Source organism: Lepus europaeus, chromosome 17 (genome assembly GCF_033115175.1).
Source record: "Lepus europaeus isolate LE1 chromosome 17, mLepTim1.pri, whole genome shotgun sequence".
Classification (NCBI taxonomy): domain Eukaryota; kingdom Metazoa; phylum Chordata; class Mammalia; order Lagomorpha; family Leporidae; genus Lepus; species Lepus europaeus.
Genome location: NC_084843.1, coordinates 59447924 through 59468445, shown reverse-complemented (window position 1 = coordinate 59468445; position 20522 = coordinate 59447924). Strand labels below are relative to the sequence as shown.

The following is a 20522-nucleotide window of genomic DNA, read 5'->3' as shown; positions in this document are numbered from 1 at the left end:
TCTGATGGTCTACCTTTCCTACACACACATTTGGAGGTTGGTAAAGGCCCAAATTCAAGGCCTGGTGTATGGGGAGGGCTGGCAGGGGGATGGTTTCATATCCAGCCAGTGGGCTCCAGATAGCTTCCTGCCAGAGCGGCCAAAGACAGGCAGGGCCCACAGAGTGTGTGAACGCGCACTTCAGCTCTGGTTTCTCTCAGCCCAGGGGCTTAGACAAGAAAGCAGATACCCCCCAGCCCTGACCGCAACCCTTTGTTCAGCCTGCACAGAACGGGCGGGATGCAAGCCCATAAAGGAAGACAGAGGATTCCAGAGCGCTGGGCTGTGTGGCCCTAGTCTGGGGTGCTGTGGGAAGTCCCTGACTTCCCTCCCAGCTGGAGATGGGCCCAGTCGCCACCGTCTTCGGGATGGAGTTGGTCACGATGTTCCGGATCCCAGCGGGATGGGATTTTTTTTTTTTTTTTAATTGCTCAAGAAAACTTGGAAAGTGAAGGGCAGTATTCAAAAGAGAACTGGGCTGGGCGGGAGGGAACTGCTGAGGAGCAGGCTTTGGGCACACCAGACTTCCATATAAAATATCTGTGGACTGTGCAGGGCTGCTGGGTGCCGGGCACGGCGCTAAAATCCCTCACAGACGTGCGCCCAGTGAGGCTTTCCTCGGGTAGGTGCTAACGTTTGCCCCCAGTCCATGAAGATGGCTGGATCCAAAGTAGCTTAGTCCTGGCAGCCCGCACCTGTTCTGTATCTCAGCACACCTAGAACAGCAGCCTCCCCATCCCCCGCGCGGCCCACAGCCAACTCTTCCTCCTCTGAGAGAGCTCTTCCCACCCTTCTCTGGATTCTGACTGCGGCTGAAGACACAGGGGTTTTGTTTTGTTTGTTTTTAAAGATTTATTTTTATTTATTTGAAAGAGTTACAGAGAGAGGTAGAGACAGAGAAAGAGGTCTTCATCCGCTGGTTCACTCCCCAGATGGCCGCAACGGCCGGATCTGCGCCGATCCGAAGCCAGGAGCCAAGTGCCAAGGACTTGGGCCATCTTCTACTGCTTTCCCAGGCCATAGCAGAGAGCTGGATTGGAAGAGGAGCAGCCGGGACTAGAACCGGTGGCCATATGGGATGCCGGCGCTTCAGGCCAGGGCTTTCACCCGCTGCGCCACAGCGCCAGCCCCTGTTTTATTTTTTAATTCTGTTTTTGGTGGTGTTGAACATCTGTCTTTCTCCAGGCTCTCACCTCCACGAAAGCAGAAAGCATGGCTTTTTCTCCTTTATCCCGCCAGCCCCTAGCGCAGTGCTCGGCGCACAGCAGGTGTTTGGCCAGGTTTGCCCGATTGTTCCGCAGGTGCGCCCAGGTCGCCCAGTCAGCGCCGGGAGCCGCAAACCCGAGCTCCCGGCAGCTCCCGAGCCCGGGCAGCCTCGGGCGGCGCCGGCGTTAGGGGGCGTTTGTTCCACATTTTCAGGCAGTTCGCTCGCGTTCAGGGCCGGTCCCCAGGCGGCCGGGCGGGACGCAGTGTCCAGCGCCCGCCGGGGGCGTCGCCGCGGGCGCTGAGTCACGCCCCGCCCAGCTGGGCTAGAGCCGGCCGGCTCCGGAAGGCCCCGGCGCAGGGCGCCGAGCGAGAGGAGCGCAAGCGCACGGCGGCCGGCAGGTGAGGGCGTGCGGGAGGGGCCCCTGGCGAGCGGCGCGGGCAGGTGGGCACCCGCGCTGTGGCCTTGGCACGGTGCGCCATCGCCCAGGACTCCCGCCCCGGTTCGCGAACTCCGCAGGAAAGTTGGCGCGGGCAGGGGAAGTGGCCCACCCTCCGCGCGAGGCCTCCCGCGGGGCGCAGGCCAGGAACGGAGGGGAGCAGGACACGCGGGCGTGTGTGAGCGGAATCCGTGTCTGGGTAGGGGCCGCCGAGTCCCGGGCTGAAGCTGGTATCCGGGGGCCCGGGGAGTCCTCGGTCTCCCAGTGGGTTGAGCGAAGAGCCCTGCGTCCGCCTCCCGGGGCTCCGGGTTCCCCGGGGACAAACACCAGCAGTGCTGGGCTAACTCTGAGATGCCTAAGCCGGCGGGGAGCTGCCTCAGTCGAGCACGAGAGGCTGGTGCTCTCCACCAAGGGTCTCTGGCCCTGGGAATGTCTTTTGGGAGCAGGCGTCCCTGCCCGAGGTCAGACACAGCTTGGGTTTCCTTTTCGGAGGGTGGGTGTCAGGCTGTGCTGCGGGAGCCCCCATGCTCTCAGATCTCACCCGCCTTTGCCCCCAGGGAGCACCATAGTAGCCAGGGGCTCTGAGCGCTGGTCAGGGCAGGGCCCAGGTGCTCCAGGGCCAGCCCAGTCTCCTTCTGGTGGTGAGATGAAGCTGGGATCCGAGTAAGAGTGCAGGTGGTGGGCGGACCATGGCCGTGTTAAGGAGACCACAGAGTGGCTGTGTGCTAGAAGAAGGGGCAAGGTTTGGGTCCGGGAGTATAGGGCGCCCCTTTGAGCCTGTCTGCCCAGAGCATGCTCCCGGGTGCGAGCTCTCAGCGCTGGCGTCTCTGATGTCCCCATGTTCCAGTAGATTCCTGAAGGCCCCCTAGTACTGGGGAAGGTGCCCGGGCCGGGCTGCCTGAACACTGATGCAGGCCGGGTGTTCTGCGCTCTCTGCTGAGCGAACGCTGCTGAACCCAGGCAGCTATGGGGAAAGCGCTGTGCTTCCTCCCTGGGCTTCGGCGTTGCCTGGGAATCGGAGGGTGGGGCTGCCAGTTCTCAGGAAGTCAATGCCAGGGTTACCCTGCTGCCCTGCGTTCCACACCCAGTGCGCGCTGCGGACCCCCGGTGCGCGCTGCGGACCCTCGAGGCACGCGTGCACACAGACGCTGGTCCACAGGTGCTGCCGGGGCGCCATTCACCTTAACCAAAAACTGGGAGCGACCCGAGCGTGCTGTGCGGCCGAAGGGGCTCGAGAAAGTCTGTGGGAACGTGGGATTGAAAGATAAGTTTGCTTTGGTGCAGAGTATCTGGATACCCATTCATAGCGTTTTCATAACATACACCTTGCAGAAGCTTTTTGAAGATAAGTGTAGGACTGATACAGGCTTCAGCATGGGTGGCCTTGAGCACATCATGTGGGGTGAGAGGAGCCAGACATGAGGCCCGCATATGTGACTGCACGCACGGAAACTTCTAGAGTAGGTAACTGTAGACAGGAATAATGCAAAAAATGTCTTCTGTGATCTCCCTTGGAGGTTTGCTGAGGATTGACTTGGGCAAGTCACTGAATTTTGTTCCACCATGAGCACACAGCTATTAAATGTGAAGGCAGACAGGCTTGTAGGGGCGTCACGTGTGTGCGCGCGCGGACCTGTGTATGTGTGCATTAGTGCCTTTTTCATGGACAGACTTGTCGTGTGGAAGTGCCACTTGCCCTTTAAACGTGAATGGCTACAAATAACCATCGTGCGGGTGTGGTGGTTTTCTGCGATCCCTCCCTGACGGAGTGGTGGACTCTCCTGGCAGCTGAGGTGTGTACCCAGCTCTGCCACTGTGTTGAGCATTCCTTCCTCCCTCTGTCCTGAGCTCCCAGGGGCCGTGTGGCAAGGGATGTAGGTCCACGGCCCATGCCCTTGGTTTAGACGTCTGACTCGGTAGACCAGGGCTGAGCAGGGGGACTCTGGCTGTCCTTGGGTGCCAGGCGAGAACTGACTGGGAGGAGCCAAGGAGAGTTGGTGTCCAAGCATGTTGGGCAAGGGGTTGGTGCGGGGCAAGCGTCCCTGGCCTCCCTACCCCACCATGTGACGGTGTCAGAGGTCGGTAGGGGAGAGAGAAGGCAGACTGTGGAAGAGACCCTGCCAACCTGGCCCTGCCCTGGGGCCTGGGTCAGTGCTCAGGACCCAGGGCCCCTCCAGGAGCCCTGAGAAGCGGGTTGCCTTCACGGGGGAAACAGGGTTGGGCGAGGCAAGGGTCTGCTCTTGGAGGAAGCAGCTTGTGGATCCTGTGCACTGGGGATCAAGGGCTCAGCATCTTGGGCCAGCCCCCTGCCCCTCAGGAGCCCTGTGAGGGGCTCGGGCAGGCTCTGTATGCCCACCTGGCTGTTGGAACTGCCCTGGCCCCTGTCACCTGCCCCACCTTTCTGCCCCCTGTGCCCTGAGCTCTGCTCAGGAGTGCCCTTCCTGCCACTGGGCCTCTGGTTAGCTTATTCCCTCTGCTGGGGAGGCCCAGGCCCCAGCTCTCTTTTCAATGCTCTAGCATACTTCCTTGAGCTTCCCCGGGTGGGCCACAGGGAATCCCCACGCCCTCCAAACTATGTAGCCCCTGTCCGCGCCCTGGCTCAGGCAGCTGGGGAGTGGGGCTTCCTGGCTGTTTTTCTGACTTTCTTACTGGCTGCCAGCCCCAGGGGCAGGGCCCAGCCTAGAGGGGACCGTGTTAAAGGGAGCCAGTGAAACACACCCCACCCCTCGCCTGTCTCCTCGCCTGCCCTCTTCCCAACCCCTGCTCAGCTTCTGACCTCCCGGGTCCTGGCCCCAGAAGACATTCTCCTTCTGACCCCATTGGCAGGTGCAGCCCGAGGGCATGCAGGACGACTGGCATTGCCTCCTGGGGGACTTGCCCTGGGTCCCGGCCCTGCCGAGGGCTCAGTTTCCTCGTCTGTGAGGAGGTGGAAATCTCAATGCCTGGGGGACCATTTGGCCAATGAGAAGCATTTTTAAATTCCCTCCAAACCCCTGTGCCAGCTCCAATCTCCACTGCTGCCCCAGTGGGCATTTGAACTCCGGGGAGGACGGTGCGTGGAGTTCTAGCCTGGGTAAAAGAGAAGTGCGGAAGAGTTTGTTTAACATTTCCAAGCAATAGTCATGATTGTGGATGCCTGCGAAGTCTCTGGGAAGATTTCGACTAACTTGGCTCCCTCTGAAGAAGGGACTGGGTGGTTAGGGGGTGGCGTAGAAGTAGGATGCCCCTCCTGTCTGCTGAATTTAATTTTTGCAAAATTGGAATTTCATGAGTAAAAGCATCGCCTTGTTTGGAAGGGTCAGCTCGTGGTATCTGAGGCCTCTCTGGCCATGGGCCCCCACCCTCCCAGCCTGCCTGACTCTGATGTGGTCTCTCGCAGCCCAGCAGTGCCTGGTTTGAGATGGGGTCCCAGGTCTCAGTGGACACGGGAGCCCTGCACGTGGTGATCGTGGGCGGGGGCTTCGGTGGGATCGCGGCCGCGAGCCAGCTGCAGGCGCTGAACGTGCCCTTCCTGCTGGTGGACATGAAGGACTCCTTCCACCACAACGTGGCCGCCCTGCGCGCCTCCGTGGAGAGTGGTAAGTGCTCCTCCCTGGGGCTGCCGCCACGCGGGGCATCCTCTCTGGGCTGTGTGGTTCCCTCCACTGTCAGTGCCACCATGGGGCAAATTCTCAGACTCTCAAGGTCACTTTAAAAAAAAAAAAAAAGACTTGTTTATTTGAAAGGCCCAGTTAGAGAGAGCAAGAGACAGAGAGAGAGCTTCCATCTGCTGGTTCACTCCCCAGTTGGTCTCAACAGCTGAGGCTGGGCCAGGTTTCCCTTCAGCCAGGAGCCTGGAACTCCATCTTGGTCTCTCACATGGGTGGTAGGACCCACACACTTGGGCTATCTTTCGCTGCTTTCCCAATGCGTTAGTGGGGAGCTGGATTGGAAGGGGAGCAGCTGGGACTTGAACTGGCGCTTGGATATGGGATTGTCGGCTTAGCCCGCTGTACCATAATGCCAGCCCCAAGGTCACTGTTTTTTTTTATTTAAGATTTATTTATTTAATTTGAAAGACCGAGTTACAGAGAGGCAGAGGCAGTGAAAGAGAGAGAGAGAGAGAGAAAAAGATATCTTCCATCCATTGGTTCACTCCCCACATGGCTGCAACGGCCGGAGCTGTGCCACTCCTAAGCCAGGAGCCAGGAGCTTCTTCTGAGTCTCCCACGTGGCCCAAGCACTTGGGCCATCTTCCACTGCTTTCCCAGCCACAGCAGAGAGCTGGATGGGAAATGGAAAAGCCAGGACTTGAACCAGTGCCCATATGGGATGCTGGCACTGCAGGCTGTGGCTTTACCTGCTACGGCACAGCACTGAGCCCAAGGTCACTGTTCTTAAGCAGCTACCATAATGAGGCCCCAGAAGTAAGAGTCCTGGGTTCTTTGAGGTCTGTAGGCCCAGGTTGGCATTTCAGGGGGTAAAGGGTGTACCTGCTGGCCCAGCTGTGTGGTTGAGGGCGCCCCTGTTGGAGTGTAGCTCAGCAAAGGCTCTGCCCAGTTCCAGTTTCACTCCGTGATCTCTTCTGTGCCCATTCCCCAGGGTTCGCCAAAAAGACATTCATTTCCTACTCAGTGACCTTCAAGGACAACTTCCGGCAGGGCCGGGTGGTCGGGATAGACCTGAAGAATCAGACGGTGCTGCTGCAGGGCGGCGAGGTGAGCGCAGCAGGCTCGGCTTACACCTGCTGGGCACGCAGGACCTGTGTGGGGTGGCCCCCAGAGGCTGAGGGGAGCCCTCCGTGACCCCTAGCCCCTGCCTGGGGCTGGGCGTGGAACAGATTCTTCATAGACAGAGGCTTGAGCTCAGCAATGCAGGAATCCCCCATCTTTCCCGTGTGCCTCTGCGCGAGTCTCCTTTGGTGTTCATGTGACCCTGAGAGTGAGCGGGTCTGACCTTGTTTACAGAGAGGCTCCCAGGATCCCCCAGCCAGGGTGTGATCGCAGGCAGTTCCAGCCCAGAGGCTCAGGAGAGGCTCAGGCCTGGCAGCTTATGGGATGGGATGTTCTCCACTGTCTAGAAGCCAAGGTTAGGCTTGGACATGATCGCACCTCTCCTGGGTTGGGAAGTCACAGGGGGCACAGGTGTGTCTCTCCACACCTGTGTTTCTCACCATGGTGTATACAGCAGGTGCCCGGCACATGTCCACAGGGGCTTGAGTTCCGCCAGCGTGTGGCCACCAGCCCCCGACTTAGGAATCCAAGTGCAGGGGGCACTGGGAGCAGGGGGCACAGGCCCCATCCTCAGTAAGCACACGGGCCAGAGTCACTCGGTCCTCCCTGGTGTGACTCTAGGGTCGGAGCGTCTCCTGGTGGAGGATTACTGTGTCCCCGCGTCCTGCCGGTCCAGGGCCCTGGAAGGGTCCGTGAAGGCATCCTGGGGCTCCAGGTGGGGTGGAGAGGGAGTAGGCCCCCTGCACTGGAGCAGCCCTGTTGGTGTCAACTTTATATATGTAGACCATAAGTAGGATTTCCTTTTCCTTCTCTCTTTGGTGAGGCAGGGGATGGCTCTTTCACTACACCCAAGAGGTTGGACCCCGACTCTGCAGTGGAAACTCCAGTCCTGCTTAACCCCCGACAAGGAGTTTCCTGGCCACTGCCCTGCCTCCTGGGCCCGGGCCTTCCTCCTCCCGGCAGGGGGTGCCGTCTGCCTCCTTAGGTGTCTTATGGGCCTAGCGCCGAGCCTTGCCCTGCCTGGCCTGGTGATTTTGGTCCCGAGGTGCCTCGTGCTCGTGGTGCGTCTTGGCAGGTGGGGGCCTGGCGACGGGTGCAGGAACCCCGGCCCTGTTCTATCCCCGTCTGCTCCTTGTCTTTTGCAGGCCCTGCCCTACTCGCATCTCATCCTGGCCACAGGCAGCAGCGGGCCCTTCCCAGGCAAGTTGAATGAGGTTTCCTGCCAGCAGGCCGCCATCCAGGCCTACGAGGACATGGTACAGCAGGTGAGCTGCCCTGGCCAGGCGTGGGGCCGGGAGGGCATGCCAGAGAGCAGCCTGGGGAGGGCTGCGGAGCTGCTTATGGCAGTGTGGAGCTAGGGGAAGACTTCTCCAGGCAGAGGCCTGCACGTGGGCGTCTCAGACCTGCCCCTCGCACTTGGTCTGTCCCCGACCACTCACTCTTGGGCTTTGCTCTCCCCTTCGCACGGGGTTCGTGTTTTGTGGAGCAGCCTGGGCTCCTGGTCTCAGTCCACCTTCACAGCAATCCTGCGGGCGGGCACAGGGAGGTGCCTTTGGGCCCTCGACTTGCAAAGGCTCCTCTCCCAGAGGCTATACCGGCAGGCCGAGGGCGGACGTGTCCGTGTGTTTTACCGCCCCTTCCTCTCCAGGTCCGGCTCTCAGAGTTCATCGTGGTGGTGGGAGGAGGCTCCGCTGGAGTGGAGATGGCTGCAGAGATTAAAACCGAGTATCCCAACAAAGAGGTGGGGCCGCTGCCTGGGCTCTGGTATTTAAGGAACAGAAGGAATTGGGGCAGGGCCTGGGAGGCGGGGGCTCCACTCATATAGGCTGCGAGTGTCTGTTTCCTATCTTGTGCTAAAGTGCACTTGTACAGGGGGCATGGAGCCGGGTCCACAGCACTTGACCTTCCCCAGCTGCTCGGGGAGTGTCCTCATTCAACCAGGGACAAACTCCAGAGAAGTTAACTTAGGCCTTTATGATATAAATGTGCACTTGATGACTTTTTTCTTAAAGATGTATTTTATTTATTTGAGAGGTAAAGTTACAGAGAGAGGGAGAAACAGAGACAGAGGGATCTTTCTTCCATCCACTGGTTCACTTCCCAAATGGCTGCAATGACTGGGGCTAGGCCAGGCTAAGGCCAGGAGCCAGGAGCCAGGAGCTTTATCTGAGTCTCCCACATGGGTACAGGGGCCTGAGGACTTGGGCCATCTGCTGCTTATCTCAAGAGCATCAGCAGGGAGCTGGATTGGAAGTGGAGCAGCTGGGACTCAAGTTGGCGCCCATATGGGACTCTAACTTGTTGCGCCACAGCACCAACCCCTTGATGACCTCTTTTAGATAACACTCAGTTTGGACCACGTGGTGGTCCACACCCCATGACAGTCAACCAGGACTGCCTGTTCCCACATCAGCCTGCCCTGTCCTCTTCTGGGTGAGGGAGAAAAGCTTCGGGCGCCCTGGCAAGAAAAGAAAAACCCTGGGATCGGCGCTGTGATGTAGCGGGTAAAGCCGCTGCCTGCAGTGCCGGCATCCCATATGGGTGCTGGTTCGAGTCCCGATTGCGGCCATTTGGGGAGTGAGCCAGCGGATGGAAGATCTCTCTCTCTCTCTCTGCATCTCTGTAAATTTGCCTATGAAATAAATAAATAACTAAATCTTAAAAGAAAAGGAAAACCCCGGCCTGCTATCTGCAGGGGCTTGGGGAGGGCCGAGGGGTGACGGTAACCCCAGGTTCTCCACACAGTTGCTTGCTGCTGATGCCAGACCAGCTCGTGAGAGCCGCATGGAACCCATGGATGGTTCTTTTCTCCCCTAGGGAAAGGTGGGTTGATGTTGAAAGGAAGATCCAGGCAGGCTAAATGAATTATAGAGCTGTCCTCTGACAAACTGTTGGGAGTTATGAGTGATAGGTACAGTTAACAATGTATTCATTTTATTTGTGAGGATTGCATAGGGAAAAACCAATCTTTTTCTCTTACACTCAGTGCTTCTGTGCCGAGGTGTGTGGCTTTCCCCACCGTGGGTCAGTTCAGTTGTACACCAACCGGAGCCAGCACAGACCGTCGGGTGAGGGGCTCAGTCCCACAGCGAGACCCCAGTCCCAGAGCACAGTCCTCAGGTGGCCCACAGCTTCGGTCCGCCTTGGATCCTCCCTTTGGGTTTGAATTTGGCAGAGTGGCTGTGGGACCCAGCAGAGCAGTCTACTGACTATTGCCGGCTTACTTTATTCATTTTTTAAATATTTCTTTATTTTAAAGAGTGACAGAGAGGGAGAGACAGAGTCAGGTCCTTCATCCACAGGTTCACGTCCCCAATGTCCACAACGGCTAAGACTGGGCTGGCCTGAAGCCAGGAGCCTAGAACTCCCATCTGGGTCTCCAATATGGGTGGCAGGGGCACAGGTACTTGGACCATCCTCCGCTGCTTTCCCAGGCTCATTAGCAGGGAGCTGGAGTGGAAGTGGAGCCCCTGGGACTGGAACCTGCACCCAGCTGTACCCAGCACTGCCCCCTGGTGCTGATGCGTTACAAAGGCTGTGGTAAAGGATTCAAATGAACAAGCAGGTGAAGAGGTCTGTGGGGTGAGGCCCAGAAGGGTCCTGAACACAGGGACCTCTGTCCCTCTGGAGTGGGGCTGCCCTCCTTACCTTGCCCGTGGACACGTGCGCCGACCTGGCAGCACCCTGATCTGCGGTATCCAGGGGCGTGGCCGGCTGTTGACCCAGCATCCAGCTCCACCCCCTGCCTGGAGGGAGAGGAGTGGGGCTTCGAGCTCCAAACCTCTGCCTGTGCTGTGACCTTCCTGGCAGCCAGTCCCCTTGCAGGGGAGCCCAGCAAAGGTGGCCTCACCAGGACAGCAGATGCCCGGGTCACCCTGCGGATCCCAAGGCGTTTGGAAGCTGTGTCAGATGCTCCTGTTGGTACTCCAGCAACTGCAAACATCCGGGGGTCTGAGTCAGGAGCCAGGGTCGAAGGCCAAATTTTAGCATAAGTGATTGTCCTAGCACCCCTGTTCTCAAGGGTTCAAAGAATTGTCCGTACCGGGGGCAGACACCAACGTATACATTCGTTCCTGTCTTACGAGGGTGGAGACCAGGAAGAAGGCCTAAATAAGTTCTGGGAACTCAGTGCCGTACCCGTAGGGGCTAGCAGCTGCCCTTGTTGGGGACTTAGTACGTGCCGGATCACGTGCTTTCGTCGCTACAAATTTCCTAGGAGTGGGGCTGCTGTGCTCATGTTGGTGAGCAGAGCTGTCTGCGTATCTGAGACGGATTTCACCCCAGGTGGTCTGGCTTCGCAGTCCGGGCTCCGAACATGCTTACGCGCCGCCTCCAGCTTCCTGGGGCTGACCCAGAGAGCACACAGCCAGGTCCCGAGGTGCTCCTCTCACAGCTGCAATGGCAATGGCTTGTTTGTGGAGTGGATCTTTACAGACGCCCAAGGGCGCTCACAAACAACTTTCCAAGTGGCGCCCGGTGACCCGTGGGTTGTGCTGCGCTGGCACAGGGGCTGCAGGGGGCTCCTGCCCAGCTCGCCACCCGCTGGTCCTGGCATCGGGCAGACGACTTCCTCAGAGGTAGAGGAGGGGTGGATGCTTGAGTGAGCTGGAGGCTCGGCGGCTGCTTCTCAGGCCCTGTGTTTGCGTTGTCCCCAGGTCACGCTCATCCACTCCCAAGTCACCCTGGCCGACAAGGAGCTTCTGCCCTCCGTGCGGCAGGAGGTGAAGGAGATCCTGCTGCGGAAGGGCGTGCAGCTGCTGCTGGGTACGTGCGCCTGCCTCCCGCCCCGGCCCGGGACAGCCTCTGGGCTGAGCCAGGGCCCCCGGCTGGCCAGCGGCTGCGTCTGCCCCAGGATCTCTCCCTCCCACCTTGTCGAGGGGCTGGGCCCGAGGCACCCCAGAGGGTCTTGGGTATCGCAGCCCACTGAGCCTTGCCCTGTGGAGGAGGTCTGTCCTGGGCAGGGCAGAGGCCCTGGCACTTAGAGGGTTTCAGCATTCTGGAGACAGCGATCTCGCGGCTGGCGCAGTGCAGCTGCAGGGTCTCCCAGCGCAGGCTGGGGGAGGTCTCTGCTGAGCGATTTTTCTCAAGTGCATCTAAAGGGTTTGCCTGAATTATGATGTCTCTGTAGGATAGGAGATAGGTGTATTGGTTTGTATTTTGAAAGGGGTGAGGAATGTAGCTTTTCTCAGATTCAAAACATCTAAAACTTTTTTCATTTTACTTGAAAAGTAGAGAGAGAGAGAGAGAGGGCTTTCATCTGCTGGTTTGCTCCCCAAATGTCTGTAACAGCCAGCACTGGCCAGACTGAAGCCAGGAGCTCAGAACCCAATCTGGGGCTCCCATGTGAGTGGCAGGGACTCACATGGGACTTGAACCGTCACTGCCGCCTCCCCAGAAGCTGGATTGGAAGCAGAGGAGCTGGACTCAAGCCAGGCACCGGCTATGGGATGCAGGTGTCCCAAGCAGCGACTTAACCTGTGTCCCAGGGCTGTGCCTGTTGTGTGGAGCAGGGGGAGAGAACGAGCCAGCATTTTAGGGAGTGGGGCTCTGATCCCAGTGTGACCCGTACACTTTACCACACTGGACTTCCACCTCGTTTTCTGCTGGGGGGGGGGGGGCGAGTCACCTGCTCTGAAAGTCCCCCATGGCTGTCGCAGCCTCCTCCCGGCAACTGCTGATGCGGGGCTTCCGCCACCAGTGAGGACAGCAAGCGGCTTCTCTGCCTTTTCCTTCTCTCATCTTTGTGTATTTTATTATTTTTATTTTTTATAAAGGCAGAGTTATCCACAGAGAAGGGGAGGGAGGGAAGGAGAAAGAGAAAAAGAGAGAGAGAGAGAGAGAGAGAGAGAGAGAGATCGAGAGATCTTCCATCTACTGGTTCACCTCCCAGATGGCCACTGCAGCAGGAGCTGAGCCGATTGTAAACCAGAAAACAGGAGCCAGGAGCCTCTTCCAGGTCTCCCATGTGGGTGCAGGGACCCAAGCACTTGGGCCGTCCTCTGCTGCTTTCCCTTTTTTTTTTTAATTTTAAAAATTAATTTATTTGAAAGGCAGATGTCATGGAGGGAGGGAGAGAGAGAGAGAGAGAGAGAGAGAGAGAGATAACTTCCATCTGCTGGTTTACTCTTAAAATATCTGCAACAGCCTGACTGAGCCAGGCCAAAGCCGGGAGCCAGGGACTTCATCTGGGTCAGCCATCCTCCACTGCCTCCAAGGCACGTTAGCAGGAAGGCGGATAGGAAGCAGAGTAGCTGGGACCCTGAACCAGGGCCTCTGATACAGGATGTAGGCATCCCGAGTGTAGCCCGCTGGGCCGCCGCGCCTGCCTGCCCCGGCTGCCACCTTTCGTAGTTGTGTACTTGCAAGTCTCGTTCTGGTTAGGATGGCATCGCTGACATTCTGAGAGCCGTGTTCCAGGTCCTCCACTGAACAGCTTTTCTCAGAACTTCCTGGGAGCTCAGGCACACTTCCCTCCAGTGGGCTTCCTGGAGCCAGACGTCAGATGGGTACTTCCCGGGGCAGCAGAGTAGACTGGGGTGGGGGGCATGGTGGGGAGACGCGGTGGAATACTTGCCTTGTTGGGCCACAGTGGTCCAGCCTTGGCATGGGCTCCAGCCTTGGTGAGGCGCCCGCCCTCTGCCAACCTCCTGGTCATGGAACCCCCTCCCCTGCCCCATAGGTGAGCGGGTGAGCAACCTGGAGGAGCTGCCTCTGAACGAGTATCGGGACTACATCAAGGTGCAGACAGACCAGGGCACGGAGGTGGCCACCAACCTGGTGATCGTGTGCAACGGCATCAAGGTCAACAGCTCCGCCTACCACAGTGCCTTGGGTAAGCAGGTGGTATGGCCATGGCCCACTTCGCCAGGCAGAGAGACAGACACACACACATACAGACACATAGACAAATCAGGAGGCTGAATCAAGAGCAGAGGAGCCAGCACTCAATCTAGCACTCCAATTTGGGGTGTAGGCGTCCCAAAGCTGTGGCTTAACCTGCTGTGCCACAGCACCTACCCCGGGTGCCCGTAGTGGTGTCTTTACTGCTGGGCTACCTGCCGGCTCTGAAACGTGTGCCTTCGGCGGGTGACCTGACTGCCCCCAGGGCTCACCCCGAGCTGGTTCTGGTGGCCGCTTCGCCACTCAGGGCCCCGTCTCCCGTGTGGTGCTGCCCCGCAGAGAGCAGACTGGCCAGCAACGGTGCTCTGAGAGTGAACGAGCACCTCCAAGTGGAGGGCTGCAGCCATGTCTATGCCATCGGTGACTGTGCCGACGTGAAGGAGCCCAAGATGGCCTATCACGCCGGCCTCCACGCCGGCGTCGCTGTGGCCAACATCATCAACTCCACCAGGCAGAGGCCCCTCAAGGTCTACAAGCCAGGTAAGAGGGGGTCCCCTGCACATCACAGATTTTTTTTTTACTTAAACTTTATTTATTTATTTTCATTTGATTTGAAAGAGAGATAGGCGGAGAGAGGTCTTCCATCCTCTGCTTCGCTCGCCAGATGCCCCCAAAGCTGGGGTTGGGCCATGCCGAAGCCAGGAGCCTGGGAATCCATATGGGTTTCCCGCAGGGGTGGCAGGGACCACACACTTGGTCAGTCACCTGCTGCTTCTCTCGGTGCGCACCACCAGGAAGTTGGGTCAGAGTGGATGTGGGCTCAGTCCCAGGCAGGTGTCCCGAGCTGTCTTAATCTGCTGTGCTGAATGCCCGCCCCTGCTTCACAACCTCGGAGTCTGGGGTTGGAGATACGGGGAGGACTGTTTGGGCTGTGAGATGACTGACTGACAGAGCAAATTCTGAAAGGTGGGGGGCAGAGGCAGCCCCTAGAGCTCTTCAAAGTAAGCCAGGGGCTCGCCCCCCTTGCTAGAAAAGTCTTCCCAATTCCTCGCCCTGAGCCTGCCGGCCCTGGGACCCTGGGAGGGATCTGTGCCTTGCAGGCGCGGGAATGTGAGGGTGAACTCTGCTCCGTGTGTGTGTGCACGCGTGTGTGTGTCTGCTCCACAGGGGCGCTGACCTTCCTCCTGTCCCTGGGGAGAAATGACGGTGTGGGCCAGATCAGTGGCTTCTACGTGGGCCGGCTCATGGTCCGGCTTGCCAAGAGCCGGGACTTGTTCGTGTCCACGAGCTGGAAAACCATGAGGCAGTCTCCACCCTGAAGGAGAGGCCGGCTGAACGGACCACGTGACCGAGGGCGGTGGCTGGCAAGTGTCCCAGGACGAAAGCTCTTTTCCTGGAGTCAGGGGCCAGTGACGTGCCGACCAGAAGCACTACTGTGTCAAAGCAAACATGAGCGTGCAAGAGATTAAAAAGCTGAGATTTTGGCCTAGATCCTTTCTGGGTTTCCAAGGTCTGCCTGCAGCTGTCCTGGTTGCCCGGCTCCCTTGTGCTGGGTGACTGGTCCTGGGAAGGGTATGGCAGCCTGCAGTATGCCAGGGCCTCTGGGACGTGTGTGTGTGTGTATGTGTGTGTGTGCACAGGACACACAAAGCGGGGCAGAGCGGCGGGCTCCTGAGGGTTGGCGTCCTCCTGTGAGGGCAGGCAAGAGAGCCTGCAGAGTTGAGGCCAGCTAAGGAACAGGAGCTGGGGTACAGAGGCAGCCTGCACCACAGCCCTCTCCCACCGCAGCGGGGTGGGGAAGCCCCTGCCTCCTGCCCCAGCCGGGCTGTGACTGGGAGACTCACTCTCATGCACCTGCCTTATGGCTGGTCCTTGTAACCTGTAATCGCCACAGACCTTTCTGTATTTCCATTTTCTGAACCCGACTTAGACCGAATCTCCCTCCCGGTCAACCTGTGCTGACGAAAGGGTGGGCTCGGACAAAGCAGCAGGGTCATGCCTGCAGCCTGGGTGCTGGCCGCTGGAGCTGCGGATGGAGAGGCAGCGCATCTACTTCCCCTTCAGGGAGCCAGGGGTTCAGCAGGGGCCGGCAGGTCACCCTCGGGTGACAGCACGCCAGCTTCCGTCTCCTGGCCAGCCCCGAGTCTGGTGGCGGGAGGCCGGCCACGTGGTGCTGAGCCCTGCTGCGATGACGCCGAGCTGTACCAGCGCGAATGCCTGGGGAGGGGGTGTCCTGGAGCGGGGGTGGGGGGGAGTGCTCTGGACGGCGGGGGCTGAGTTCACTGGATGAATTCGCCCCAACTCCTGGCCCTGCCTCTCCCTGCTCACTTCTCATGGCCGCCTCTGGGGACACAGGCAGAGTCCGTGGGACACCGGCCTCCCTCTGCTTGGGCTGTGGCCCAGGCTCTGCCCCATTTAGCTGTATAGGCCTGCCTGAGACCGTGCGTGTCTGTGGCGGCCGGCAGCCTGTGCTGCTGCTGTGTGACAGGAACCTCAGCCCCTTGGTGCCAGGCCTTGTCCTGTTTACTTAGAACTTTCTGGAAGTAGCCACCCACAGGGACAGTTTTCCAAACTGAGGGAAAGGGTTACAATAAAAGAAGTTGCTGTAAGAAAGACACTGGATCTTTTATTTTTTTTTCCTTTCATTTTCTTTTTCTTTAAAAAAACAAAACACTCCCCCCCCCCCAAAAAAAAAAAAAAAAAAAGCCTGAAGCACAAACCTTTTAGGAGTCATTACACAGGGCGGAGGGGCAGGGAGCGGCCGCCAGCCAGGAGCCTTTCCCACACGGCCCCTTCACGGCCTCCTCCCTTGGACAAAGGAACAGAAGATCCAAGCATTTCGAAAGGATTTTTTTTTTGTGAGTGTGTGTAAAAATCAATGCTATAAATCTAAAACGAGGTCTGTTTTTTTTAAAAAGTTCTAAAACAACAGGAAGAAAACACATGGAAAGCAACCCGCGCGGAGACCTGGCTAGTTAGGGGCCGGGACTCTGGCGACCGAGGACAGAGAACCGGGCGGCACCTGCCCCGGCCTCCCCGCGCCCCGCCGCCAGCTCCGCCGCCCTCCCCCGCCGGCACCCTTCCTCTCTCCGCCCCGCTCCGTCGCCACCTGCCGGCCGCTCAGCTACTTGGCGTCGAGCTTGGCCATCTCCTGCACGTAGATGCCGATGCTCTCGCTGTCGAACAGCAGGAAGTACACGTTCTTCAGCGAGGAGGCGCCTGAGTCGTCGAAGTGCGCCGAGATGGCCTTCAGGGTCACCTGGGCGGCCGTCTGTTTGGGGAAGCAGTTTCTGCGCCAAAGCAAGAACAGGGCCAGCGTCACGAGGGTCCCCGGCCCCCAGGGGCTGTGAGCTTTTGGTCCTGTGTTCCCTGCCCCAGACCTTGGGCCCCGTGTGGGCGACGCTGGCCCCCGCGCGAGGGGCAGGCAGCAGGCAGCACCCCCACCTCATGCGTCAGAGAGAGGCGATGGTTTTGGTCGAGGTCACAGGGCAGGCAGGTAGGCAAGTGTCCTGTGTTCGAGTTTTTAAAAAGTTCATGGGTGAGGAAAACATTACGTGTAGACTTCAAAATGTTTTTTGCACCCCAATACATTGCTTTTACTTCCATTTTTCCAGGAACGTTTTGAAGTACTCTAGTGTTTGAATCAGTGTCATGAACGGCTTTTAAAGTACCCAGCAGAGGCCCAGCGGCTCTCGCACAGCTGGTTTGCGTGCCGATCAGACTCTTCATAAAGAGTAAAAGCGTTTGCTCGGAAGCTCGCCTCCGCGGGCCCTTTCCCAAGCACCTACTGTTCCTCTCGTCAGCTCACGTGGGCCGTGTGACAGTGGCTTTGGGTGGGGCTGGGCTGGGGAATGTCTGCTAAGTGTCCCCAGCACCAGGGAGCCATCGATAGTGCTGGGCCATGGCACCAGCCCGCGGGGTGGTTGGGGAGCCTCGGGGAGGTCCAGGGGAGGTCTGCTATGGCACAGATTCTCCTCATCCACCCCGAGTGCTCCGGTGCAGAGCAGGCCGGCCCTGGACACCTGGCCCTCATGCCGAACCGAGTCCCCCGCCACGCTTCCCAACCTCCCCAGTGCCACCTGTGCCATAGAGCGGCCTCTGGCGATGAGAGGGCGTGCAGAGGTAAAGCCGGAGGCTGCATACTAGGGGTGTGGAGGGGGAGGGCACGCTGTGAGTGACAGCACACGTCTCCTCACCGTCCTGCTGCCCCGCTGGGGTCTGTGACGCTGAAAATGGTTATTTCCCCTGCCCCCATTAGGCGAGTCCTCGGGGAGGGCCTTTTGCTTCTCTGGGTGTGTCTGTCATGTCTCTGCCATTCCCAGGGCTTTGGAGCAGGTGTGGGGTAGGGCCTGAGATTCCACACTGGACCCAAGTGAGGTCGCTGCTGCCAGTCCCTGGACCACACTTCTGGGCCTGGTGTCTGCCAGTTACATGTTCCAGACCTGGCCCGCAGGCAGGGATGAGCGATTTGAACTACCTGGGCTCTCAAAAAAAATCACAGGCCACCTTCCTCGCCTCTGCCTCTCCTGGGGCTCTAACAGCCGTGCGCCCTGTGGGGCAGCGGGCTCGCTTCTCCCTGTGAGCTGAAGGATGGAAACCCAGTTTCCTGCTCTGTCCCCTTGATCACGTCCCAGAGTGGGGAGCAGGAGTCCCCTGGGAAAAGCCTGCAGGAGCCGGCGTCTTACCTGCCGCTGGGGAAAGGCGGGAACGCCACGGACTTGAGCTTCTTGTCCTCGGCGGCCGACAAGCAGTTTTTGATGGTCTCTTCCAGCTGCTCCTCACACTTGTCGGAGCCCCACTGCGGGATGTGACAGTGGATGACAAACTTGGCTGCGAGTCCACTGGATTGGCTGACGGCGGCTGGGATATGGGGGCAGAGAAACGCAGGTTATTGCCTAAGCCTTTGCCTTATGCTGGGGTGAGGCTGAACCTCAGAGGTCTACCTGTTAGCTCACTGGGGACAGGGAAGGGAGAGAGAAGTGGGCTGGACACACTCTCTACCAGACGGCACGGGCCCTGGCACAGCGCTTCCAGGTGGTCCGCCAGCTGGCCCCTGGGTTAGGTGACCTGCTCCTAATGGCTCCTGGCCAGAAACACAGGTCGAGTGGTCTCTGGTGGCCAAGGGAGGCCAAGTAATGCCCCCGCCCCGAACATCCCCATCCTCGTCTCTGGAAGGGGTGCTGCCCTACAGGGAGGCAGGACCACTATCCTGGGTTGTCCAGGCCCTAAGTGTGATCAGGTGGGTCTGGACAAGAGGGCGGCAAGGTCAAAGGCAGGACTCCTCAGTGGGACAATGTCAGCAGGGGTGCGGGGCTGCAGCCAGGAGTCCTGGGAGAAAGCTTCCCCCAGAGGCCCCTGAAGGAATCAAGCTGGCCGATGCCTTGATTTCGCCCCTTAAAACTCAGTGTGGCCTTCTTTTTTTTTCTTTCTTTTTCTTTTTTTTTTTTTTTTGACAGGCAGAGTTAGACAGTGAGAGAGAGAGACAGAGAGAAAGGTCTTCCTTCCATTGGTTCACCCCCACAACAGCCACTACGGATCCAAAGCCAGGAGCCAGGTGCTTCCTCCTGGTCTCCCATGCAGGTGCAGGGCCCAAGCACTTGGGCCATCCTCCACTGCCGGGCCACAGCAGAGAGCTGGACTGGAAGAGGAGCAACCAGGACAGAATCTGGCGCCCCAACCGGGACTAGAACCCGGGATGCTGGCACCACAGGCGCAGGATTAGCCTAGTGTGCAGCAGCGCCAACCCAGCATGGCCTTCTGACTGCCAGAGCTCTAAGAGAACACTTTGAGTAGGAACCCACTGACGTTACGGTAACGGATCACAGCAGCCACAGGAGATGAACTCTGTGTACCTGAGTCCAGCCCTCAGAGATCCTCACTTGGGTGACTTTACGACGACTCTGAACTGAGAACTGCTGAACGTTTGAGAAGGATGTTTATTTATTTACTTGAAGGGTGGAGCAATGAGAGAGGAGAGAGATCGTCCATCTGTTGGTTCATTCCCCAAATGCCTGTAACAGCTGGAGTTGGGCCAAGGCAAAGCCAGGACCCCAGAATTCAGTCTGGGTCTCCCATGTTGCTGGCAGGGACCAAGGCACTTGGGCCATCATCTGCAGCCTCCCAGGGTGGATTAGAGGAGCCTGGATCAGAAGTGGAGGCGGGGCCAGTACTGCAGCGTGGTGGGTAAAGCCGCCGCCTGCAGTACTAGCATCCCATGTGGGCGCCAGTTTGAGACCTGGCTGTTCCACTTCTGATCCAGCTCTCTGCTGTGGCCTGGGAAAGTAGTGGAAGATGGCTCAAGTCCTTGGGCCCCTGCACCCATGTGGGAAACCTGAAAGAAGCTCCTGGCTTTAGATTGGCCCAGCTCTGGCCATTGCAGCCAACTGGGGAGTGAACCAGTGGATGGGAGACCTCTCTCTATCTCTGCCTCTGCCTCTCTGTAACTCTGCCTTTCAAATAAATAAATACATCTTTAAAAAAAATGAAATTAGATCATGCCAGCTTTGGCTCCTGATTTCAGTCATACTTTCTCATTTTACTTTTTACTCTCCCAAACATGGTGCTTCAAAAAGTTTATGGAAAATAGAATTAGAAGAAGATATGTTTATTTTGTTTTTAAATTTACTTATTTCTTCATTTTTTAAAAAAAGACTTGTTTTATTTATTTGAAAGGGTGACAGAGAGGTGACAGAGAGGAAGAGATCTTCCATCTGCTGGTTCACTCCTAAAATGGCCTCAGCGGCCAGGGCTGTCCAGGCTGAAGCCATGGAGCTTGGAGCACCATCTAGGTCTCCCACATGGGTGCAGAGGCCTGAGCTCTTTAGCCATCTTTTGCTCCTTTCTCAGGCACAGTAGCAGGGAGCTGGATCAGAAGTGGAGCAGCCAAGAATTGAACTGGTGCTCTGATAGGGGATACTGCTGTTGCAAGTGGTTTCTTAACCTGCCACGCCACAATGCCAGCCCCTCCCCCCTTTACACTTAGTTATTTGAGGGAGAGAGAGTATGCACCCAAGAACACTTGGGCCAGGAGGCAGAAGCTCAGACATGGTCTCGCACATGGGTGGGAAGGACCCAAGCACTTGAGCCCTCCCCTGCTGCCTCCCAGGGCGTGCATCAGCAGGAAGCTGGCACTGGGAGTGCAGACTGGACTGGACACCAGGCACTGCAATACTGGATGCCGAGGTCTTCAGTGCTATGCCAAATGCCTGCCTCCAAACCTTTTTTCTTTTTTTTTTTTTTTTTGACAGGCAGAGTGGACAGTGAGAGACAGACAGACAGAAAGGTCTTC

At 58.2% G+C, this 20522-nt stretch overlaps 2 protein-coding genes across 2 annotated transcripts in view; one reads left to right on the top strand and one right to left on the bottom strand.

Moving 5' to 3' along the window:
• Nucleotides 1-1581: 1581 nt before the first annotated feature.
• AIFM2 (apoptosis inducing factor mitochondria associated 2) lies at nt 1582-14718 on the top strand. The gene is made up of 9 exons (XM_062214689.1): nt 1582-1644; nt 5062-5260; nt 6264-6379; nt 7540-7659; nt 8043-8135; nt 11050-11158; nt 13074-13226; nt 13574-13774; nt 14402-14718. The coding sequence occupies exons 2-9, from the start codon at nt 5083-5085 to the stop codon at nt 14551-14553; spliced, it is 1122 nt and encodes a 373-aa protein (XP_062070673.1). The 5' UTR covers nt 1582-1644; nt 5062-5082; the 3' UTR covers nt 14554-14718.
• Nucleotides 14719-15875: 1157 nt separating this feature from the next.
• Nucleotides 15876-20522, bottom strand: part of LOC133775629 (core histone macro-H2A.2) — a 41197-nt gene continuing 36550 nt past the window's right edge. The window contains exons 8-9 of the mRNA XM_062214004.1: nt 17920-18094; nt 15876-16524 (exon numbers count right to left, since the gene is read on the bottom strand). Coding sequence (XP_062069988.1) covers nt 16359-16524; nt 17920-18094 — 341 coding nt within the window. The 3' untranslated portion in view covers nt 15876-16358. The remainder of the gene's footprint in view (nt 16525-17919; nt 18095-20522) is intronic.

Excerpts from the sequence above, each read along its gene's own strand:
- AIFM2 (XM_062214689.1), top strand. The coding sequence starts at position 5,083 with ATGGGGTCCCAGGTCTCAGTGGACACGGGAGCCCTGCACGTGGTGATC. Across the intron at positions 5,261-6,263 it reads GCGCGCCTCCGTGGAGAGTG|GGTTCGCCAAAAAGACATTC; the intron begins GTAAGTGCTCCT and ends CCCATTCCCCAG. Across the intron at positions 8,136-11,049 it reads CCGAGTATCCCAACAAAGAG|GTCACGCTCATCCACTCCCA; the intron begins GTGGGGCCGCTG and ends CGTTGTCCCCAG.